Source organism: Callospermophilus lateralis, chromosome 19 (genome assembly GCF_048772815.1).
Source record: "Callospermophilus lateralis isolate mCalLat2 chromosome 19, mCalLat2.hap1, whole genome shotgun sequence".
NCBI lineage: Eukaryota > Metazoa > Chordata > Mammalia > Rodentia > Sciuridae > Callospermophilus > Callospermophilus lateralis.
The window spans coordinates 37,854,379-37,879,245 of NC_135323.1; the positions used below are offsets into that span (position 1 = coordinate 37,854,379).

The window sequence follows — 24,867 nt, forward strand, 5'->3', positions numbered from 1 at the left end:
CTTCTTAAATGTCCCAGATGTGCCCAGTGGGAGCGCCTCCCAGCCAACTCCTGACTCCTGTAGACACAGCCCTAGTGGTCCTCTAGCTCCATCTTGCTTCCCTCACAAGGTACCTCGAGCCCACTGTGGATAAGCCATTTCTCCACAGAGCCCTGGTTCTCTCTGGGAAAGTTGATGTACTAAGAGCCTTGGGGTGGCCCAACTGACTATTTTGTCATGGGCCAGGGCCAGGACAGAGTGTCTTCCCATTCTGACACCCTACCATTCACTCTCGCCTCTTTTTTGGTAAAAAGTTTTTGCAAAAATAACTATTATTTTATAACGTTTTATCTGCTTTTCTAATCATAGCCTAATATGTCTCTGATGTATTATTGTGCTAAATGTTTGACTTAGATTGGAAACCAGAAATTTCAGTGTGAAGGCACCATGTACCCTGCTCCTATGTGGCTCTGGTTATTCCTAGATGCTTTGCTCTGTGATGCTGGTAACCCTGAGCCACCCTAGGTCGCTTCCGTGTATGTAATAGCTCCTTACAGATGGAGCTGTCCTGTGCTGCTAAATTTGTGCTTTTGTAAAAGCAGGATTTTCTGTCCTGCAAGAGCTGTGTGCCTTCTGGCCAAGTGTCTGCAGGAGGAGCTTCTGCTTCAGCTATAAGACAGACATGCTGTCGTCCAAGAGGAGACCCCTGAACCCATGGGATTGGCAGTCCAAGGAGGTCTCTCCTCTCCCCTGAACCCATGGGATTGGCAATCCGAGGAGGTCTCTCCTCTCCCCAGCTCCCTGTAGCTCAGGCACCTGGCTTGAGGCCCAAGAGCAAGTTTGTCCAGGGTCACTTAGCAGAGCCAAGTCACCTCAGACTTGCTGATTCTGGGCCAAGTGCCAGTGTGTAAGCATGGTGAAGGGGAATCTGAGGATATAACAGGCAACTGCACTTAGACATTCTCATGCTAAGAAGCCATAGGAACCTTGAGAATAGAACCTATAAAGGTGAAGGCAGCAGGCACTTAAGACACTGTGGTGGAAGTGTTGTGAGGCAGGGCCTTTACTCTTGTCCCCAGTATCTGCTGCAGTGTCCAGACCATGGCAGGTATAGCTTACCATAGTGGTCATTCTGTCTGTAAGGGGCAAGGAACCTGGCCACCTGGGGCATCCCACAGCCCTTGCTGCTGTGCACATCAGCCTCTGCATAGATGGGGGCTCAGGACGGTGCACTAGCTTCCAGAGTCCTGAGGCCCATGGTCTGGAAGGCTCTGAGCAGACCCTGAGAAGTGAAGGTCCGCCGATGGCCACTGGATGGAGCTCTGAAAGCGAAAAGCAAGAGGGCAGCCAGAGAGCCAGCCCCTCCCCCACTCCCTTCCCTCCTCTAGTCTTGTTCTGAGACAGTTCCCCTGGACACAGGTGGCCTTCACCACCTATGGAAGTAATGGCTGGTGATGGAGTTCCTTCTGCCAGGACTCTGGGGAAAGAAAGGGCCCCTTGGGCCAGCCGGCACCCCTTCTGAGAGCACTGTTGCATCCTGGCTCCTTGTCCCTCAGCACAGCCTTGATGTGGCATTTTTGGGCAAAGACAGGCCCTGATCACCTCACCCCTAATCTGCGAAGAAGTGTGAATGGTGTTTTGTTGGAGCCCCGCTTAACACTTTGCAAAGCTCACTGTTGGTATTATTTCTGTACTTTCGTGAAATCACTTAGAAGTTTCACATTTTGCCATGTGAAACCATGTCTGTGCGTGTCCTGGACGGGGTGGATTCTGATGGAGGCCGTAGATTTTCTGGGCTGGGTGCCTGCATTCACCACCTGGCTGGATTGTTTGGAAATACTTAACCTGGTACACCACACTCTTCATTCTTTGTTGACCGGGTTGGAGTAAAAGCATTGTGGGGAATATTGGATTAGGTCACTTTACTTTGTCCACCTGATTTCTTTGGCTGCAAAACTGTCAAAAGCATCTTTTCTGGGGTGGTCAGGTTTCCCTTGGTCAGTGCTCACTCTGGTCCTGCTGCCTCTTGCCCTCCCTGCAGGGCTGGCCAGGCTCCCCCACCTGTTCCTCTGGTGACCCTGACAAGTGCAGGTTCGCCAATGGCCACTGGGTGGAGCTCTGAAAGCAAGCCTTCCCCGGGGAGCCATTTCATCCTGGAAAGCGTTGTGAACCGCATCCTTCTGCTCATAGCTTAAAGCCTACAGCACTTTGAACTTCATAGCATTTTGTCTTTGGCATCTGTTCCCTGGGCTTTTGTGATGTCAGTCTCAGGGACCTGGGGAGACTCGGAGGCCTCGTGAAACACTGAGGTACAGTCCCCACTGGTCAAGTTCAGCTGTCTCCAGCGTCCAGGCTACTAAGGTGCAGTCATTCCAGGAGGTCCTCACAGTTCCCGGGGCTACCTCCTCTGCTCTGGAATCACGAGGTGGGCTGCTTTGCATGGGTGTCTGGCTGTTGGGATTCTGGGCGTCGGCAGTCTTCCTTTTCGTCTCCGAGTAGCACAGGCCCTGTCTGTCTGTCTCTTTGCCTGTTTATGGACAGGTGGGCCATCTCCAGGTCAGGCTCTTATAAATCTGCTGTGAAAGCACAGGTGTGTGTGTGACATCTGCTTTTGCAGCTGGAACGTGGTGACTGGAAGCCTAGTTCTCTAAGTGACTGTTGAATGGCTGTCATTTTACAGCCCTCCCACTTTTCTAAGTCACAGCCCTGGTGTAGGTCACATGGGAGGAGGTGGCAGCGGCCAGGCCAACCCAGCCCTCATCTGGGAAGAAACCCTAGGACTGAGCAGTGGCCAGGCGGGACTGTGAAATTTCTTAGACTGAGATCAGAAGGGAAGGGACCCCAGGGACCTGAGGTGCTCTGGAGACAGGGCTCGGTGATTGGAAAAGTTTGGGGAATGAATAACATCTTCCTTCTGGGAATTTTAAATGTGCATGATAAGAATCCCTGTTCTACAGAAGTGAACCCAGTGAAGCTTGTGTGCCCTGTTTCTGTGCCCCCTTCCCTGACGCCCCCATTATCCACGTGGGCTCTGCACCCTTGCGGCACAGCAGTAGGGGCTCTTCACTTGCTGCGGGGCCCGTGGTGAGTCCGTCACTCACTTCAGCCTCCCCAGGGAGGTTGATGGGCATCTGTTGGAGTCTCTGCTGGTCCTACAGCTTTTGGCCCAGGGGTCCCTGGGATTTTCAGTTACTCGTAAGCCCAGAGCAGGAGGAGTCCCTGAGCTGCCCTGGTGCAGGTGGGCCCAAGGTGACTTCAGGGCTGTGGTGAAGCCTGGCCTGGACTCCGCTGGCTGTCCTTTCGGGAAGTCTGCTTAGCTCTGGGCTTCCTCTCGCCTCTGTATGAGGACAGGTCAGGACACTGTTTTCAGATGCCAGGAGAGGCTCCAGGGACAGCCAGGCCCTGGTTGGCCTTCCACATTCCCGCCTTCCTCCTTCCAGCACCTCCAGCTTCTCTGCACTCAGCACTGGCCTGGGCAGTTCTCGCCATGCCAGGGGTCCCTCCACGGCCCTCAGGGCAGCCATGGCTTGCCCAGAGCTGGTGGTTCTGTTGCCTTAGCAAATGGGGCTCGCTCATGTGCACCCTGGGGTCTCATTGTGCTTGTTCCTGCAGTGCTGGGGATGAAACCCCGGTCCTTGTGCATGCCAGGCAAGGACTCTGAGCCACCCCCACCCCCTGGTTCATTCTGTGAAGACCTGTTCTGTGACTTTTGAAGACTCAGCCCTTCCCCTTGACACAGCAACCCTCAGGACCCAGAAGTCACTCCAGCAGTCCCCCACCAGGTGCTGTGGTGCCCTTGCTCTCACAGCACCCCACAAGGTACTTTGTTAACCTTTTAAGCGTAAGGAGGAAGGAGAGGGTTTCCCTGAGAAATGGCTCCCTGTCCACGTTCATCAAGTGCTTCCAGGCACCTGGCTGCTGCTAAGTGCTGTCTAGGAAGTCCCTATCTGCTCTAACCTCCCACTTCACAGCAGAGAAACAACCCCAGGGCCGAGAGCTTGCCTCAGGCACATAGGGATCCAGGCTGTGGGCTGGGCTAGGCCTGCAGCTGCCATCTACGAGCTGCTGGGGCCCACGGGAGAGGTGTCCCTTGTGGGGGCAGCAGCAATTTCAGCGTCTTCACATCATGTTAGATCATGCAGGGAACTTTGCCAGATGGTAGACGTCAGTGCCTGGGACAGTCAGAGCAGAAAGGGTGAGCTGCCACTGGGCTTGGTTCCCATGACCCTCCTGAGCTTCCTGATATCACAGTGCCCCTTGGAGACTTACCCCTGTATCTTCCCTACCTCGCAGCAGCCCTTTTTAATCTCTTCCAGTAACCTTATTCTTGGTGAGGAGGTGTGTGTGTGTGTGTGTGTGTGTGTGTGTGTGTGCGCGCGCACGTGCTGCCTAGACTGAAGGTCTTGGAGTGTTTGTGGTATTGTTGAGATGATTCTGTCCCCTTAAGTGCTGCTATTTTAGTGTGTTGACCGCCCCCACCACCACCCTATCTCTGGAGGAAAGAACAGATGGTTTTCTGCAGTGCTGGTCTTCATAGGGTGCTGCAAAAGTCTTCCTAACATCACATCATGTCAGAGGCCTGGTCCTGTGTTGACAGGGAGACTGAGTAGAAGCCACACTAAGAGCCTGTGACCAGGGCTCATGTCCAGGATAAATCAAGGATGTGCTCCAATGGGTTAGAAACATGGACAGATTCCCCCCAAAGAGGTGCTGCTGCTGCATGAGAGAGAAGGTGCAGATGGCCTCGACCTCACTGAAGCGCACACACTGTTCTGGGGGACAGAAAATACAGATAAAGAACACTACAGGGAGCAAGAATGTGCAGCGGCTGAGCTCTGGAGTGACGTGTGGGTGCCAGTTGGCAGTCAGCCTATTCCTGAGGAATGTGCCCCAAGGGCTTGCTGTGGGCCCTGGGAGTCGTGTACAGAGCACCCTCCTGGAAGCCACTCCGCCACAGTTGGCTGAGGTGAAAAATGGCCAAATGTCCACCATAGCAGAGAGGAAGAATCAGTTGTGATCTGCTGAACTGGGAGCCTAGGGTGGCGGTGAAAACGAGTGGAAAGGCCAGAGGCAGAGTCAGGGGCACATAATATAGAAGCAGACTGATGAAGAAGACCAAAGTAGGGACTGGCATCAAAGTTGAGACCCAGGTCCCCTGGCCAGACGAGCAGTGCAGCCCAGCCCTTGCCTGGTTCTCAGGTACTGCCCTTCTGTACCCCATGACTCGGCTGTTTGGGGGAGAGCACCTTGTTGAAGCCCAGGCTGCCACCATGTGGCTTTGTCAGGACTTTGTTCCTTTCTTAACCAAGCAGACTTACAGGGACTGGACTGGTGTGTTGACATTGTCAGATGCAGGGTCAGAAGCTCTGAGGAGGGGCAGAGGCAGACAGGTGAGGAGCTTGCTCTGGCCAGGTAGTCTAGATCTGTTTGCTCACCTCAGGCTGTGGTTGTGGCTCAGTGGTAGAGCGCATGCCCAGCACGAGTGAGGTGCTGGATTCGATCCTCAGCACCACATAAAAATAAATAAAATAAAAATAAAAGCATTGTGTGTGTCCATCTACAACTATTAAAAAAAAAACAAAAACAAAAACAAAGGAACATGACCTTCCATGTGCTTAGGTGATTACCCTAAATGCATGTCACATAGTACTTGGTCAGCAGTAAGTACCCAGTGACGGTGGATTCACATGGCCACTTCTGTGAGTTTTTAAAGAGCTGGACACATCCCTAGAAATTCACATTTTAAAAATTCAGAAGTTGGGTTATTAATAAGGTTTACATGGTTAATGGTCTTCAAATGTATGGGGTTCTCTTCTTTCATATTTTTTTGAACATTTTAGTTTTTTTTAAACAAATTTTTTATTGTAGATGAACACAATACCTTTATTTTATTTTTTAATTTTTATGTGGTGCTGCGGTTCAAACCCAATGCCTCTCATGTGCTAGTTGAGCCACAACCCCAGCCCCTCATTTTTATTTTTTTAATTTATTTACTTATTACTTATTAGGTACTAGGGATTTAACCGAGGGGTGCTTCACCACTGAGCCACATCCCCAGCCTTTTTACTTTTCATTTTGAGACAGGGTCTCTCTAAGTTTCCGAGATTGGCCTTGAACTTGTGATCCTCCTGCCTTAGCCTCCCAAGGAGCTAGGGTTTCAGGTGTATGCACCATGCCTGGCCCAGTTTTTCATCTTCACAGAGCACCAGTCAAATGAGTACAGCCCTGAGAGTGGAGGCAACAAATTAGAAATGAGAAGTCCCCCAAATCTTACAACTGGCTTTAAATCAATAATTTGACATGCAACTTAACTTCTTAATTTACTCCTGGTTTATTTTTTACCAAGTGCTTTTTATGAAAGAACAAGTGTTGGTTGTTTTCTTGATGTATCTGCCACAATTAGCAATAGGTCCAGTTTCCTATAATGTGTTGCATAACCTTTGTGAAGGAAATCCAAGATTAAACTCACTTTTTGGTACCTTAAGTAATAAAACACGGCAGGCCTTGTGGTTTGATAAATTAATAATTAAATAATTAAGATAATTAATTTTAAATTATGATGTCAATAAATGTTGATGGCCAAGTTAATGGCCTTCAAATATAATTTTGAAAACCCTGTGTCCTGGTGTCTTCAGATTCATGAGGAAATAGAGGACTGAGCTCATACGCCACCTTGGCTTTTTTCAAATAGCTCCTTATTCTCCTCTGAGTAGCTCAAATTCCTTCAGCTTCCTTTTTTTTTTTTTTTTTTGGCAACATGGCGGAATTGGAAATCTAACATACTGGGAGTCAGAGAAACCTAAGGCCTTGCTGGCTCCTCCAGAATGAATGTTAGCACAAGAGCACAGATGAGTAGGTGCCTATGGAAAAGTGGGCTGAGCACGTTGGCGTTAGCCATGGAGGCTAGGGGCAGACGGGAGAGTAGGAGGCAGCAAAGGAGCAGGGGTTAAAGCCAAAGTGGGGGTTGGGTAGAGGAGATATCACCCCGTGAAGGGGCTCAGTCTGTGGGTGTCCCTTGCCCTATGTGTGCCTCTGCCAAGAGATCTGACTTGGCTGCTGGATGTCCACTGGATCCATCTCAGCAGGGTGGGTGTGGCTGAAATTGATGCCAGTTGTGGGGCCCAGGGTCCTCTACATCCCCAGAACTTGGCCACTTTGCACCCAAAGCCACTGACAAATTGAAAAGAAAAAGTGTGATTTGGGGTCCCTCCCTGCTTTGGGGAAGAGCAGTTGGATGGAGGAAGTCCAAGTGGGCAGAGGCTCTGCCTCTCCAGGTCTGTGCTGAGTGGGGGTCTGCCCCTTCGTAGGTATAGAAAGCATAAGCAAGGAAGAGGGTCTCTTACACCAGAACACCACCTCACCAGGAGCCCTCTCCATCTGGATCCTGTTTCTCCAGCTAACCTGGAGCAGGCTGTCCTTAGCCTGACCTTGGGCCCTGAGTCTACTCATCCCAAGTCAGACATTTCCACAGTGGCCAGAGCACCCCCTGCAGGCCAGGCCAGGCTAGTGTCTACTGGGTTAGGGTCATTTCTTTAGCAAACGTTAAAGTCAGTGGAGGGCTGGGTCTGGGTGGTGAGTCCGGCTGGGAAGGGATGGAGTGCTGACTGCTGTGCCCAAGAAGGGAGGGACAGTTAGTTAGGCTTGTAGCTTTGAAGGCTTGACCGGGACCCCGGCATACCTTAAAATGAAAATCAGTTAGAAGCAACACAGACAAGTGTCCTCCACTTCAGCCTTGAGGTTTATGAATAAGAAACTAGGCCCTCAGAGCTCACCAAGCACCTCACAGCCACTGGGGGCAGACAAAGCTGAGCATCCAGTGTATTTCCATGATTCTTTTTTTTTTTTTTTTTTTAATATTTATTTTTAGTTGTAGTTGGACACAATGCCATTTATTTATTTATTTGTTTGTTTGTTTATGGGGTGCTGAGGATCGAACCCAGGGCCTCACACGTGCTGGGTGGATGCTGTACCACTGAGCCACAACCCCAGCCCTTTCCATGATTCTTCACAAGGCAAACTAACTCCAGCAGGTCCCAATTTGAGGAGATGTACTTTGTGTGTAATAAATAAAACTAAGCAGCTACCTCTTAGCTGAATTTCCCTACAGACCAGGGCAGGCGCTTGAGGCCCACACACGAAGGCCATACAGTACAGCCCGGTGCCATGGCCTTTGGGCAGGTGTTCCCAGGTGGTCAGAGAGAATTCAGGGGCTAGCGCAGCACCCCACATCATGCCAGTGTTTCTGCAGAAGTAGGGGTGGTCAGGACAGCCCCACCACTCTGCACCCCTGCAGGGAATCACCTGAGGGAAACTGTCCTGTTTGCAGAGCCTCCTGGGTTTTAGATTTGGGGATTAGGTGGCCATGGGCCTGTAATTGCAGCCTAGAGAACTGGAATCGGGGCACATGGAGGATGCAGAGCAGCGGAGGTTCTTCCCACACCCGCGTTTTAAAGAAGATGTCTAGTAAGTGTGAAGACAAAAGGTCCACGTGCGGTTGACTGCACGTGACTGGCCGGGCTGCAGATACCTCTGGCCTTGGCCTGGGGGGCGGACGCCTTACCTGCACTACCCCACGGCTGACATTCCTGTGCAGCTCTGCCCGAAGCAAACTAATCAGGGCCACTTCACAGTCCCTGGTCACTGTGGGGAGCCCAGCTTCATGCCCTTCTGTGCCTTGCTGGCACTTCTACTGGTGCCCAGACCTCTGCCTCAGGAAGGCCCGTCAGCTTTGCTGTTGTGAGAAATCCTAATAGCGTTTTCTTCCTTCGGTTTATTTATATTTCATTTTGCGCACATTTTGGGGAGTTGATTGGAAAGACAGATCTATCCTGAAAACACTAAGCTGCTGTTATCGGTGGGGCAGGAGCATCAGGCTGCCCAGCCCTCCTGACTTGTCCTCGTGCCGAGTGTCTGCATTTCCTTGTATTGTTTCCTTCATCTTGATAACTTGGCATTTTCTATGAAACATCTTTTTATATAAAAAGGGGGGTGTGTGAACCCTGCCTTCAGGTTCTCATCACGTTTGAGAAAAGCCCGATGTCAAGTCTGCAGGTCAGCTGAGTGAGGACATGACCTGCATCTTCAGGACAGGTGCACAAGGTCGGAAGGCCAAGAGGTTAGCTGAAGGGGCGCCTGTTCTTCACACAGGACCCCTGTTGCTTTCCACAGCATGGCCTTGGCCCAGGGTTGGTCTTTTTGAGAAAAACACCCTGTGCCATTCCTGCGTCAGTGCATCTCTTTCTGGGGAAGAAAGTGCCCGGCATTCCAGGTAACAAAGTGCTGTGCATTCAGTTGAACTTCAGTTTCCTCTGAGCAGCTCATCTCCCAGGCTGAGAGAGCAGGAAGGGAGGAAGTGGAGCCTCCCAAGTGTCCGTGGCTGGCTCTGGGCCCCAGGACTGGGTCTGGGGCACCCTCTTCCCTAGGCCTGCGCCATTACCTGCTGTACTCCTGCGGGGTCCAGCGAGCAGCGCCGCTGCCCACAGTGCATTTTCTTTATCAGCCGCCGGAGTTTGCTGGGAAAGTTTTTGTTGATGTAGCGGTAGAGAAGTGGTGTCACAGAGCTGCTCACGAAGGCCAAGAACTTGGATAAATCCTTAGCAAAGTGCAGGATCCCCAGGTAGTGCCCATCCACAGGCCTCCCTCGTGAGACCAGTACCATGTGCCCCAGGAGGCTCAGATAGTATGGCGTCCAGAGCCCAAACTGCGTGCACACGGTGGCTACCAGAAGCCTGTGCACGGAGGGGTCCAGCCTGCCTGCTTCCTGGTCCAGGGGCGTGTCCTCCTTCCGGATCCGTGAGATGAGCACCAGTGCATACAGCACAGCCAGGCCCGGCACTATGTAGCCAATGAGCACCAGGAGGGTATCTGCAGCCTCTGTGTTCTGCATCTTGGCACACTCCGTGATCCGAGAGGACACATGGCTGCAGATGTAGAAGAGCAGGGAGGAGAAGCTGGTCAGCAGTGCCCCACCCCAGACAAAGCCACACACGTGTCGTGTGTTATAGACGCTGGCCATGTAGGTGCGCGGCAGGGCCCGCTCAATGTAGTAATCGAGGCTGAGCAGGGCAGTGGAGTACATGGTTACCAGGGAGGCCACATTGAACAGGATCAGCAGAGTCACGTGGGCCTCACTGCTGAGGCTCCACAGTGCCCACCTGGAGTAGGGGGGACCCAGCAGGTGCACGGGGGCCAGGGCCGTGAGCACCAGGCCCGCAACAGCCATATTCACGAAGTACACGTCCGGCATGGTCATGCTGCTCTTGTTGCTCAGGTTGGCCAGCACCAGCAGGGCATTGTAGCCCAGGCCAACGGGGACGCCCGCCACCAGATGGAGCAGCGAGAGGACCCACAGCCCTAGGCGCAGATCCTGGCACAGCTGCTCCTCGCCCTGACCCGTGCCATTGAGCAAGCCGCAGCTCCACATGGCAGCCTCACCAGGCTCTGTGGAGAGAAAGGACACTCAGTCACTCCCTGTGCCCTTGTTCAGCACCACCAGACTGCTGAGCCAGGAAGAAACTGCCCTCTGTGTGTGTTCTATGAAAACAGGTCCCAAGCTGGGCTGCTGTGTCCCCATCTCTACAGCAATGCCAGTGGGTGCAGTGAGGCTGCTGAACCCTGCTTTTCTGAAGGAAATGGCATCCCGGGTGACACATGATGTGACAGAAACTGCTCCACATACTCTCCTGCGTCCTAAGCCACAGCTGAGCATGGGTTCCTCTCCACCTGCAGAGAGCTACTACCACCTCCTGGCTCGGGGGGTAGGGGGACTCTTCAGGGTTAGAATCCACAGGACTCTGGGCACCTGGCAGTGCTAGGGCACCCCAGTAAGTCCTGCACGACAGGCTGCCTCACAGGGCATCCCCCCCTCATGTAACTGAGTGTGATGAGCATCTGCCACGAGCTAGGGTGGGAAACATAGCCTGTCCCCTGCTAGGATGTGAACACGCACGCCCACCCGTGTATACCAGCCGAGCAGGAACATCACATTAGCGCACAAGCAGACAGGTAGGAGGACAGTGCATGCAGGCAGGACAGGAACGTGCCACGTGAGTGGAGCTGAGGGGGCGCCATGAGGAACAGAGCCCCACAAGGGTCACTACTGGAGAAAGTGCATGGTGTACCCTGGAGCCCCAAGGGAGCCCTGGTCAGCTTCTCAGGGCTCACAGCCTGCTCCCCATTGTACCATCATGAGGCACAGCTGAACTCTCTGTTGGGTGTCCTCAGGTTTGAGGGGTGCCTGTGGGAGTCAGCCTGGGGATTCCCTCTATCATGACACCCCACCCTAGGGCCTGGCCCCTTGAAGCAATGCAGAGCCTGGGGACACAGCTAGTCTTGTAATCGAACAAGAAACTGGCAAGTAGAGGCATAATATAAACAGAACTCTCTGCTGCCTAAGGACAGATGCCCTCAAGAGAAACTTTACTTTTGGAATGTAGTTTGGCCCAACCAGACTCCTGTTCTGGGAATAGAAAAGCGTCTCAGGCAGACACAGAAAGCAAACATTTCCCAGAGTGCAGGGACAAAGCGAGGAAGCCAGGCTGCCGGTGTTGGCACTGGTCCCACCCGCGTGGGCCCCGCCAGGAGGAAGCTCTGTGACCGCGTGACAGGCTGTTCCCCACTCGCCCCACAAGTCCTACAGGCATGCACCAATTGTCCCTGGCTCTCCACTGCTTCACTGGGTCATGGTAGTGAGCAGGGAGGGACCCGCCACCCCAAGTGTCTGGCTCACACCAGACAGGTGGGCCACAGCAGGGCTGGGGTGGTGATGAGAGAAAGGAAGAGCCTAGTAGCAGCCACCAGACAGCATCATGCAGTCCGCCAGCATGGGTTCTCCTGCTCCCTGGGTTGTCCCCCACACCGGCCTCAGCTGTCCTTGTCCCAGAGTCAGGTGATCAGAATTGGGCTGAGCAGGAGTTCCTATTCAGAAGCAGGGCCACAGTCCTCAGGTGCAGGTATGTGTAGGCAGGTCACAGTCCTACCAGTGCCCCCTGCCTCTGGGACAGTGAGCACTGGATGGAGCCAAGTGCCCAGGGCTGGGTGCATGCAAGGCAGCCTTGTCCACCCCGCCCCACCCCAGGACAAGTGTGTATTCCCATTCTCCATGTGGACCAGTTGCTGCTCACTCTCGGACTACAGTCCCTTCACCAAACCACCCTGACCAGCACCTCAGGGACTGGTCCACTTGTGGGATATTGCTATCTGGTCTGACTGAGCCCCTTTCCTCTTTCCCCCCAAATGCCTGATGGCCGGTGTCCATGATTAAATGCTACCTTCAGGTATGTGTGGTTCTTCCAGGCTCCTGCACACTGCGTCCGGCTGTTGCTGGAGGCTAAGCAACAGCCCATATCCTCCAGCCCACGGCTGTGAATCCCCCATGAAATGCACATTCAGTAGCCACTGCGAGTGGGTGTGAGTGGATGGCTTCTCCACCCACTAGCATCCTGGTCTTGCCTGGTCACCTGCCCATAGCCACATCCCCACTAGCCTGGCTTCACATGGCATATAAGAACCCAAGATGTCCCTGTGATCAGAGGCTGTATAGACTGCAGGTCTCTCTGCCAAGGAAGGGCCCTCCACACCATGTTGGGCACTGTGTCCCTCAGCTTATTTACAAGTGAGCCTTGGAGCTGCGCACCACATTCATCTGATAGGCCTGGTCAAGTGCCCAGGTCCCTTTCCCTCCCTCTAGTACAATGTCCCTGTCCCTGGGCTATCTGGGAGGCTCCCTGCCTTGCTACTCACTGTGCCACAGCTTCCCTTGACCCCGTCCAGCTCTTGGCCCCCAGCAGTGTCAACCATTGGCTCTTACCTTTATCTCGTGTCCCGCGTTCCTTGGTGGCGTGGATTCCAGACACCGGCGGCACGCAGCATGGCAAGGCCGAGGAAGCCACTGCAAACCAGAAGGACCTGTTGTGTCTCTGGAAGCCCCACTGCCGCCTCCTCAGTGGCCAGGCGGCGTGGGCTTGCGGGTGTGTGTGTGAGGGCCTGCCCCACGCTCGTGCCCGTGGAGGCCACTGCTTGTTTTCTTCTAATAAATTACTCACAAAGTTTCTGCCTCCCTTGGCAGCTGCAGCAGCCCCTCCCTGTCTCTGTTTACAGCTGGTTTTAAGAAATGAGAGGTGGCCCTTGGATGGGTCGGCACTCCTGGAGCAAGCGTTCAGCTCCTCTCACCCGGCTTGGTAGACATCCAGGCTCCCGGGGTTGGCCGGGCTTGTGTGGAGGCTGTGGTGGTATTTCCCCTGTGCCCCTGCCTGCGTCCAGCCCTGCAGAGTGTCCTGTGCCGGGGCCGGAGCAGGGCTGGCAGAGCTGGGTCCAGGGTCCTGCTACACAGCATGGTTGAGAAACTCAGTTCTGAGTTCCCTCTTCCCTTGAGGAAATAAACTGAACAGACATTTGTCTGTAGAAACTAAGGACAAAATAGTTGGACCTCACTGAGACTCTACCATAGAGAGACTTTGGCTGCTTTCATTTCAGACCCAGGGACACAGAGAGCTCTTTGAAGGGCCAGGGCAGGCTCAGAATCTAAAGCATGGGGTGGAGGGGCCGCGCCTGCAGCACGCGCCCTCCCAGACACCCCAGCCTGCGCGGGTGGTTATCAGTGGGATTAAAGAGGAACAGCCCAGAGGGGGTGGAGGCCGCCTGAGGTTCTCCTGTCACGGGCTGTGCCTGGCAGGTCTGCTCCCTGCTGTGCCCTCCCTGCAGTTGAGTGGGGACAGGGGCTGCCTGGAGCGCTAATACCTGCCACCAGATTAGTGGAGCAGAAGGAGAAGGAAGCCTGTGCCCGGCCCAGGATGGCTCCATCCTCGGGAGCCTGTCGGGCCGTCGCATGGAACAAGTCCGTTTAGAATCACTTGGGCATTCGTGTGCTGGCATGACCTGGCCCCTTGGTTAGAGAGCAGCACCATGTGGAGTGTGTGTTTGCACTGGCTGGGACATGTAGGAGGAGACAGTGGCCTCTCCATGTTAGGTATGAGCAGCTTCTAAGTGTGTAAGAATTTATAACTTTATAGGCTAGAGATAGCTTCTATGTATAGTTTTCTTCCACGTCAATTATAAGGATGTTTTGCTTCAAATGAAGGTTATAAGCCCAAAGGTATCTACTTTCATGTTCGGTCCATCTAAAAATGACATTCTTTTTGTTTTGACATGACCTCCCAAGAAGCACCTCCCCGTACCAGGCTGTTACTTGGAGATCCTGGGAGCAAAGTGACAAGTTCCATCCCAGGCTGGCATTGTCTACAACAGGGACATGTGGAAAGAGGAGGCAGCTGGAAAGGGTGGGTGGGCACTACCATAGTCATGGAGGCCATTCCCCAGTCAGAGATGGAGAGTGACACTCTGCCATTTCCTCTGGGGCATTCAGAACACGGGTCTCTGGAAACTCAGTGGCACTAGCATGAGCTCTCCACCGGCAGGCTTTGGGCCGCAGCTGGGGGATAGACAAGATGAGATGCCGCACCACAGAAGCCCCACTGCCTCTGCAAAATGGTGGAAGAGCTATGACCCTTGGGGAGACAAGTCAGGAAGTGTTCCCACTCTCCTAATCACAGGGTGATGAGTGACATACTTCCTCCCATTATCACGTAGGGCTCCAGGGTGCCTGTCCCATTCAGGCAGTTGCCACACCATCTCCCCTGCCCATGCTCTGCCTGTGTTCCAACGAGGTTTGCCCACCATGCCACAGAAGGGCTCTGGAGGGACACTGGCTGTGAAGGGCAGAGCTAGTGGACTTACTGGCCTTTCCTGGTTCCTGTTCCCTGGCTGTTTGGGGAGGAAGGATGTCCTGCAGGTGGGGAACACGAGAAGGTTCCCACCCTGCAGCACAGGCTGGGCTGCCCTTCACTTAGCCAGACCTTCTAAGAACTCACTTCATGAGAACCTGGAGCCAGAACCAGGTGGTGGGAGATCAAGGACAGGGGAGAAATACCCCACTGGTCTCCTCAGAAGTGGACTCGTCCCCGAGGGACTGAAGTCCGAGTTTGCAGTGACAGGAGGTTCTGGTGAGGCCCCTGGCTAAACAGAGATGTGGGTGAGAGCAGAGAGGCTCGTCCCTGAGCCCATGCTGGGGCCCTTCTCTTGCCTGGCCGAGGCCCGAGGCGCAGAGCACTCCTGGCACTCGCTCACATTCCGCCCGTCTTCATTTGGAGAGTTGCCTGCCAGATGGCAGGATTAATATCAGCTTCCAAGCCCTGCCACCTGCTGCCATTCCCTTGCCCACAGGGCCCAGGTCAGCAGGACCCCAGTAAGCCTGACATTCTCAGACCAGAAGAGTATGTCCCCGCATCCCTGAGGCCCCAGTCACAAAGCACTCTCGCCCAGCTCCCGCAGGCCCCAGCTAATAGCCTCACATTTCTGGAGTCTTCGGAGTGGCTGTGCTGCCTCCTGCCGGAACCCTCCCACCTGCCCTGTCCAGCAGCCTCCCCGTGCTGTCCTCCCACCAGGCCCCGCTCCTGTCACCAGCTGGTTTGTCCACCTTCCTTCCATTCCTGTCACCAGCCTCTCCCACCCCTGAAACCCTCCTCCACATTTCCTGCAGGACCTGCCATACTCCCTGTTCCCACCCAGGTCCCACACCAGTGCCCACACCTCTCAGATCAGCACTGGGACCTATACTTCTCAGGCTAGGCCCCAGGCCAGGCCCTAACCATATCTCCTGTCCCCTTTCCTCTGTAACTCCCCTGGTGTCCCTCCCCTAGCCTCTGCCTGGCAGCCGCTTGCCTCTGCTGACCGTGGCCCATGTGCCTGAGCCCCACTGCAGACGCCAGCCCTCACACTTCAGCGGGACCTTGGTTCTCCCCCTCCCGTGCGACCTCTGCCTGGCTGAGGGCCTGGTCTACTCCCAGGTGGCTTTTCTGAAGTTTGAAGCTCCAGTGTGACCAGTAAACAGTCCACAGTCATGCTTTGACCCCAGGTGTGACTTCCTTAGAAGGCTGCCCTAGAGGACATTCGGCAGGCCTGATCCCTCTGCTTCCTGCCCCCAGCTCTCTGTGGAAGGGACAGCCTGCCAGCCTTTGGGGTTCTGGTTGAAATGGTGCCAAGGTCGCTTCCCTTCTCTGTGACAAGCCAGGATGTGGCAGGTCAGGCTGGCTCAAGGAGGCTGCACTGGCATGGCAGGTGCATTGCCAAGTTCCCACTCATGAACTAGCTGTCCTTCCCCCTGGAACCCCCAGAGCCCCTGGAAGGACCAAGTGACAGCCCACCCCCGACCAGGAGCAGGGGGAATGTAGGGCCCATGCGTGGACCTTGGGCTGTCCTCAGTGTCCCAGTTACAGTCATGTTACTGTCTCCCTGAAGAGAATTCATTAACCATATGAATGTGACACACATGCCCTCTTTCTTTTTTGTCCTTTTAATTATATGCATAAAAAAGAAAGTGTGCATACCATGAGGCCAGGGCCAGGCCTCATGTGAGTGGATACAGAGGTCTAAGGTTCCAGCCGGTGGGCCTAGCAGAGGACAGGAGAGGGAATTGGGAGGCCAGCCTCACTGTAGCAGAGAGGGGACAGAGCCCAAACAAACTGGCCCATGAAATATGAACAGGCTGACTTACAGGCAGCTGAGCCCTGGGCTCACCTAAAACTTCAGCCCATCCAGCCTGTGGCCTCTTCTCCTCTTTGTCCCCAAGAAACTACTTCTATAGCAACAGTATGCACTTCCATGGGCATCATAGGGAGCTGCCATCAGAAGAGACAACTGGAACTGAGGTGCCTACAGGAGGCCACCCTGCGCTTCCTGGCCAGGAAGCTGTTTTTCTTTACACATGTGGTGAAAAGGTGCTGAGACTTCTGTCCATGCGCTGGGTGGGGTGCTGGGCAAAGCCCACCGGGAATCCCAGTGGCCTACAAAAGCAACCCCCCCACCCCCTCCGTAGAGGAGAGCTTGATTGGGGTACCACAGCCAGAGGGTCAGGGTTGCAAAAATTACCCAGGCAGAAGTCCACAACCCACTTGTGGCTCTGTACATTCCTGTCCAGGCCTCTCTGCTGGCTTCTGGGTGACCTCAGGCTGACCTGTTGATCGTGTTTTCTGAGCCCGGCAGACTGGCATGATAATGAGGCAGGCCTAATTATTCACTGTGGTGGACTGATCAGGCCGTTGGGCACAGAGGTTGCAGCTCCCCTCTGAGTATACTAGGGTCTCCGGGGAATGCACCCTTTGGGGCTCCTTGTCCCTTCTGGTCTGAGGACTTGGCTGTTTCCGTAGCCTCTCTTTCTGGCCCCTCAGCTGCAGTCTGGGTGTCTCCTGCTGGACAACAGCTGATTGTGGGAGCCCTGGGTGGGGGGAAAAGCTGGAGCTCCTTCTCACAGGGCCTGCTAGCTCCAGTTATCTGCAGGAAGGTGCCCCCACCTACCCTCCAGCCCCAGTGGGCTTCCCCGTGGCCTTCCCCTCGGCATCCCTCCTCCTGAGCTGCTATGAAGCTTTTGAAAAAGAAAACCCAGGAAAGTCTGACTCCGGGGCCTGTAGGGACTGGCAGGGTGGTGTCAATGGCGAGAGCAGAGCCCTCCCGCCCGCCGAAGATACCCTTCCAACTGCTCCCTCGTGGGCCTCAATCTGTGTTAATGCCTGCCCAGGGTGGGTGGCTTTCTGCTCACTCTAGTTTCTTCTGAATTTCTAACTGCAGCCCCTCCAGCATGCCAACCTCTCCAAAAGGCACTGTTGGGCAGCCTTGAGGCATCTGGCTGGTGCACTCCATAGCACCAAGTCTGCCAGGTAAGAAGTCCCTGATCAAAGATGGGCACAGGCAGGCCTGGCGGAAAACAGCCTGCAGAACACCGAGTCCACTGCATAGCACCACCCGCAGCACCTGTGCTGACCAGTGAGTCCACATGCTGGCTGGTCTGGAAGGTCCGGGGCCCTGGCAACGTGAGTGCGTGGTTGATCACTGCCACCAGACCTGGCTGATGGAATGATAGGGACCCTTGAACAGTAGCTGCCATCCCCAGCTAGGGCTTCTTACCCAGACAGTTGGGGCTACTGAGCAAGGTCCTTAAAACAAGGTACCACCAGCCCAAAACTTGGTGGCAGACACTGGCTGACAGTAGGAAGACTGGCCCAGTCCTTGCTCATCCCGTGCTCTGTGAGGGAGCATGAAACAGGGACTCTTAACAGACGGTGCTGGTTGAGTGAAAGCTTTTGCCCTGCAGTGTGCAGAGAGTCACAGGGTCCCCCCTGGGACCCAGCAAGGGACCCCTGTTGTCTCAAGAACAGATATACTTAATCCTAACAATCTCATGGGGATTCCCCTAAATGGGAAACTGAGGCACAAAGTTAAAGGGAGCATACCTTCATTCTTTTCTGCTCAAAACTTAAACATCTCGAGGCTGTGTAGGCCTCTGAGTGGGCCGCAGGGGGTCCGTGTGGGGCCTCTCTACCCAGCACTCATATCTCTGCTGAGGCCATTAGACAGCTCTGCAGTGACCTGCTTGCTCTTAATAGGCACAGTAGTTAAGGGGAACTGCACCCACATTGCTCAGGACCCAAGACCCACCAGCAGCCAGCGTATGGACAATCAGCACAGTTGCTGCAGAGTGGGACTGTGCGGACAGACTCAAGTTAGAGACAGCATGAACTGGCACAGAGGATTTTAAGGGAAACTCCACCCCCCCAAGTGTCCCTGTGAAGGAAGTACTTGTGATTTCAGGCTGGGGGATGGAGCTGTCGGGATTTGCATACCAGTCTTTCTGCTTATAAGCTGTGAAACTTTGGCTACCTCTATGCCTCATTTTTCTCACATTTAGAAAAAATCCCCATGAGTTTGTAAGAGAATTAAATACACCCATTCTTAAAGCACAGAAGGGTGTCCTGCATCTGCTGACCCTAGGCTGGACCTGGTGGTAAGAGGACTTGGCTTTGGATATTTAGTCTCCTCCCCAGCTCTCATTAGAGGCAGAGGAAGCCAGTCTGTGACCTTTCACTTAGAATCTTTGATAACTGACACATGGAAAGAGGAAACCATAGCAAAGGTAGAAATGACAACATGAGCCCAAGTGACAACCATGTGTAAGCACCATGAGGGGGTGGGTGAAGCCACCAGGGTGAATGCAAGAGGAAAGAATCCAGAACTCACACTGTGGGGACCTGGCTCACCGCAGCCGCATACACTGTCACATGGCAGAGGCTTTGCAAACATGGGAGTCTCTGCGCTCTGGGTTTGGGCTTTGGTAATGACACAAAATGGTGTGCTTCCTGATGTTGCTCTGGTATTAAACTCCAGTGTAAATATTCGTTTCTCTGGTGGTATTTACCTGCTTTCCAAGGAACAGGGATCTGGGGAGAAGAGCAGGATTCAAGGGTCTCAGTTCTTTTCTGCTCATAGCTTAAAACATCTTGAAGCCCTCCATGCCTTTGGTGAGCTGCAGAGGTCCACGTGGGGCCACTCTATACAGTGGACATTCCTAGCTCCCCTGAGGCTACAAGGAGGCACGGCAATGACTCCACTTGCATTCACAGGTGACAAGGATGAGGCCACATTCAGGCTAGCTGTGAGAAGCACTGTAAGGTGAGATGTTGGCATCTTTCTTCCTGTGCTTATTTTAAAAAGAGCCCATATGGTATAAACCAGCTTAATAGTGAATGTAGTGGAGGAACAGGATGACCAGGGCTGAGTAAATAGTGATCCCCACTGGCAATGAATGGCCAGGAGTGGCTCTGAGGCAAGAGCCCCTGGAGGAGACCAACTGTGGGTGACAGAGTTAGCAGAACAAAACCTCACAGGGGAACCTCCCTGCTTCTAGGTAGCTGAACTAGCGTCCCTAATACCCTGTCATTTCATTTCTTTTAATCAGGAAATTCTGTTCTCTGTTTGTTAAGGACTCATTAAAACCACAGCCTGCCACTCCCACACTGATGGAAGTCCCACTAAATCTCAGGACATCCTTTTTTCATTGTTTGAGGCCCATGCCAGGGTGCCCTCCCTTGCTTCCCGTTTACCCCACCCTAATTCTGGATCCCAGCACCTCCTTGGCCACTATCTCCCCTTGTCCTCAGTCATTCATGCTGAATTAAGACTGTCTGCATAACCATCTCTCTTTGCTACCAATGCAGAGCCTTTGCAGGTAGGGGAAGTGTCTCTGTATTGCCCCAGCAGCCTGGCCCAAGGTCCAGATTAGAAAGGATAGCAACCAGGTGGGGTTGCAGTGCCCTTGTTACAGGACAGTGGTCTTGTCTGTTTTGACCCCTCAGAGAGTTAGATTTCCCTGCAAATATATTTACAAGGCCTGGGAATTGCATGCTGAGAGGGTTGCGGGAACCAGTAGGCACGCAGCTCTGGTTGTGTCTGTTGGGAAAGAGACTTGTTGTGCACAAGACTCTCAACTTTGAGTGAATGTTCTGGAGCAATCAGTGTGCTCTGAAAATGATTCCTAGATGTTGATTTCCTTTTGTGATAATAGGTAGGGGCCCTGGCAACAATGAACACGCAGCTCTAGAGGCCAGACGCTCAGGGAAGGCTGATGTTGTCATAGGTTTTTTTCCAATGTGGAGAGCTGTGCTCACCGATTCTTGTCACACTGTGTCTTCCTGGGGTGTGACAAGAAAGCTTCATTATACAGATGGGTGTTCTATTTTTGTAGCCTTTTTCTCTTTATAGTTCTGACTGTGGAGTAGTGAGAGTGAACCAAGCAACCTGGCTTAGAGGCATAAACAAAAGGGCTTACTCTCCTTCTCCATGGGAAACAATGAGCACATTGCTGGCTCCAGGAGGCTCTGGGGGGACTGAGACCAAGCATCTTTGGCCAGGGAGCAAGCTGGGTGCAAGCTGGGTGCCTATGCAAGGGACTTGGGGCTTTGTTCCCTGGAAGATGGGACACACATTCTTTGTCATTGGAGTACTAGTTCCTTGGACTTTCCTGTTCCCAAACTAACTTGGTTTGAGGCCCATGCCCTCTCCGGCTACACCAGACCAGGGGAAAAACAACCAAACATAAAAGGCTTTCTCAGAAATTTAAGGACCAGACTGAGAACAGATAGTCTCCCCTTTCAGACTCTGGGCAGGTGTGGCACCCCATCTGGCTCCCTGATCACCCCAGCTTTTAGCGAGGTGTGGTTCTACCTGCAGGGAAGGACTGGGAGCCAGAGATCTTATCCAGCCTTGGTGGTTATTTTTACTTGTCACATTTGGTCTAAAAGTAACAGCTGCTTGCTTAGTTTGCTCTGGTTCTAATTAAGTTGGGGGAAACACTTGGCCATGCTCTTGTATGGAAGAGACCCAGGCTGGACCTTTGGTGTGTCACTCTGTCTCTGCTTTGTTTGCATGTGGAAGCTCCTGGACTTGCTCCTGAGTGACTAAATTCTGCTCCTCGGCAGCATCTATTTTAGCATCTCATGTTAAAGAAAAAACTTAGTTTCCCTAAGCAACTCCTTAAGACCCTGTCTCTAAATAAAATACAAAAAAGGGCTGGAGATGGGGCTCAGTGGGTAAACTCCTCTGGTTTCAATCCCTGGTACCAAAAAAGAAAAAACCATTTTACCCTCTAAAGTGAGCCCTCTCATTCTTTGATAGTGGGCAGTGTTTTGGGATGATGGGCCCTTTGAGAACCCATAGTCAGGTGCAGCTTCAGGCTACCCAGCCAGACCAATGGGTTATGAAAACTCAGCTTTCATCTTAGGGAGTTGAGAAGGCAGCAGGAAATAACTGGGAAACACTTTTCTCTAAACACTACTTAGAGAAAGCAGTATCCTTTGATTGTCATGTGCACTTACACAGTGGACCTGAGGCTCTGGGTGGTAACTCCCCAATTCAAAAGCATGACCTTGATATACATGATTCAACAGTGTGGTTGGGTCATTAAAGGCCAGGTGAGGTTACAGTTTCAAGATTCAAGAGATATCTTCTCCAAAGAGTTCCTCCCCCTGCCTGGTGACCAGCATGTCCCTCTTCCTACCTGTAAATTACACAAGCGTATTCCCCAGATAAATTTTGCAAGCATGTCATTTGTTCGCTGTTAAATAGATATGTCTGTCTTGACATCCTAACCTAAACCCTACGTGTATTCACAGTAGGTGGATGTTTATTACCTTTTCCCATCAACCTACTAGGGGTCATGAGTTACAGGGACACCAGGTCACCTTTGACATTTATATTCTGCCTTGAATCTGTGGTCCTATCTCCTTGGGATGTTCCTATAGTTATGAGGGCAGCAGGACTATACATGGATGCATATGTGGCCCAGGCAGTGGGCTTCCTGTAAAAAAGTGCATACGAACTATTCCTAAGTCCACTTGTCTTTAGAGGCCATCTTCATTCAGGAAGACACTGGAGGTAGGATCTGGACCTTACAGTAGTAAGGAGCCACACAGCAGGTCCTGAACAATGTAACTGTATACTGGGTGTAATTATTAATAGTGCCTCTTTTAACTTGGATGCTCCAGTTAGGAGATAGAGTATCTGGTCACCATTATGCATGAGTAGCCTAGTGACATAGTCAGAACCATTTTATTCACACAAATTTGCAGGGGCCTTTGAACATACTGAAGATATGAAGGGAAGTGGGAAGTACATGTCAAGCTGCTCAGGATAGAAGCTGGTTATTTAAAGTGGGATGGAGATCTTGAATGAGTATGTTTCCATAGAAAAGAAGACCAAAGGTGATAAATGTTGGTGCAGACAGCAAATTTAAAATTATCCTCAGGTTAGCATGCACAGTAAAGACGACTGCACACATTAGGAAATTCAGGGGAATGACTGGGTTAAAGAACTGATTTACCATGTTTATAAAAGTAACTTAATGTTCGTTTCTGATCGCTAGTATTAAGGCGGCTGGAGAGCACTGCCTTCCATTGAGGCTCTGAAGAACCCTTCTATGCCCTATTAACTAACGGGGACAACTGACACTTCATCTCCTATCATCATGCAGACATGGTTCCAAAGTGTACTAAAAAGCTTAAACATTAGAGGGGACGAAAGCGATAACCATAGTGCCCCATGAGAACAGATAAGTACCCTGCCGGACGTGTGAAGGTCCAGTGGCGGTACTAGGCGCCTACGTGGGCAGCAGTTCTGGCTGCCGGTCAGCAGGTTAATGACCTCGTGCCCGGCCCCTGGCTGTCCCCAGTGCTCAGCGCGGCTCAGAGGCAGTCCCCTCCCAGCAAGCGGACAGGGTCCCCTCAGGAACGGCGCGAGGACCCGGGGAACCCGGCAGCGGGACGCAGAAGCCGTGGGTCCAAGCTGGGCACCAGCCCCGCAGAGCCGGCACAGTTCAGGGTTCGCTCCCCGCGACCAAGACCTGGAGCCTGCCTGACCGATCGGAACGGAGGCCCCGCTCCCGCGCCCCACTCACCCGCTTTCTGGGCGACGGCCCACGCACCAGCCGCAGGCAGGCTGGCAGCTCTGGACCCGAAGAGCAGCGCGGCTCGCGGCGCGCACGCCGTCCGGGCCCTGTGTACACACGTGACCGTCAGCCCCGCCCCAAGCCCGGCCCCGCCTCCTGGCCCCTAGCAGCGCCGCAGCGAACCCGCCTCCCGGCCCCCAGTAGCTGCGCCGGGGCCCCTCTCCTGCCCTCCCCCGCGTCCCCGGCACTGCCGAGGCCCCGCCCCCAGCAGAGCTGCCCGGGCCCTGTCCGGCTCTCCAGCTAGTGAAGTAGGGGGTGATCCGCGCGCGTTGGCGGTGCACGCGAGACTCGCCCAGAGACGCAAACAGAAGGTCTGTTCTGAGAGATTCCTGGAGACTTCTCTTGGTGCCCACTCAGTTCCTTTTAAAAGATATTTTTGCCCAGATTTGCTGAGTCATAAGATGCGCTAATCGGCAGGGAACAGACCCCGCCACCTTCGGAAGGAAATGAGTCAGTTGCTATCTGTCCCTTCCAGGTACACATGCCCCTCTTTCCCAGAGTTTGCTAGTTCCAAATTCATGCATTACTTCCCGGATTTAGGAGTTTCTTGATACACTGAGCTGGTCACTGGAAAGCCTTTTAAAGAGACAGCACCTCCTTTGCAGCCTGAGCTACTGTTAAATGTTGGAAAAGTTGAAAAAATACATTATGATGAAATAGAGAAAATTTTTAAATGCATTTATGAATATGTGAAACTGAACACCACTGTTATGCATAACTATAATGCACTAGAAATAACTGTATGAATTTTTAAAAGTAAAAGATGAAAAAAATATCCAGGCATTAAAAAAAATACACATTCATTTACTTGGCTGTAATTTTTGTAGTGAATTGTACCATAGCAGCATGTTCTGGTCCGGGATGTAAAAGGATTTCTTTTAAAAAATCGAAGCCTGCAAGTTGAAGATTTTGAGGTAGGCTTGCTATGTCGCCAGGGGTTGAATGGAACACATAATGGGAACAGCCACAAGGCTGGCCCCGTATTTAAACCTGAGCACCTCACTTGGCCAAGGTCAGCAAGGGAGGCTGAGGTCTGCTTGAGGTTTAGGAACAGAAAGGCATTTCCCAAACATAAGCCCCATACCAGGCTCTATAGCAGGAACCACATTTGCCCCAGAGCACTAGGTGCTGCTCTTGCCAAGATCAGTTAAAATTACCTATCAGTGACACCTGAGGCTCGTTTTGAGCCAGCTTTTGTTCTCCGCCTCAGACAACCTTTTGAGGTACATAGTTATACATTTTATCAAATCTAAGGCACCACTAATGTTATATGCACCATTATTTTATGGATTACTTTTTTAAAAAATCCCCATCCTGCCAGTTAAATTCTGACACACTGTCAATTTTAAGAAACATCATGGTTTTTGAGATACTTAAGAGAGAAAATGTGCCTTAGCATTGATGGAATACAGTATTATTGTCATCCTCATTTTACATTTAATTGAGGACACTCAAACAACTTGCCCAAGTTCATGCAACAGGAGCCAGGGTTGAGCCCAGGTGGTCTTTGGCTTTCAAGATTAGGTTTGAGACCTGGGGTCCTTCTAGCAATCTGCCCAAGA

At 52.6% G+C, this 24,867-nt stretch overlaps 2 protein-coding genes across 7 annotated transcripts in view; one reads left to right on the forward strand and one right to left on the reverse strand.

The window, feature by feature from the left end:
* Chlsn (cholesin) overlaps positions 1–24,867 on the forward strand; it is a 118,432-nt gene that overhangs the window by 66,853 nt on the left and 26,712 nt on the right. The window lies entirely within an intron of this gene.
* Positions 7,867–23,341, reverse strand: Gpr146 (G protein-coupled receptor 146). The gene is made up of 3 exons (XM_076840756.1): positions 23,255–23,341; positions 12,788–12,868; positions 7,867–10,419 (listed from the first exon to the last, which is right to left on the reverse strand). Exon 3 carries the CDS (start codon positions 10,400–10,402, stop codon positions 9,398–9,400), a length of 1,005 nt encoding a protein of 334 aa, XP_076696871.1. The 5' UTR covers positions 10,403–10,419; positions 12,788–12,868; positions 23,255–23,341; the 3' UTR covers positions 7,867–9,397.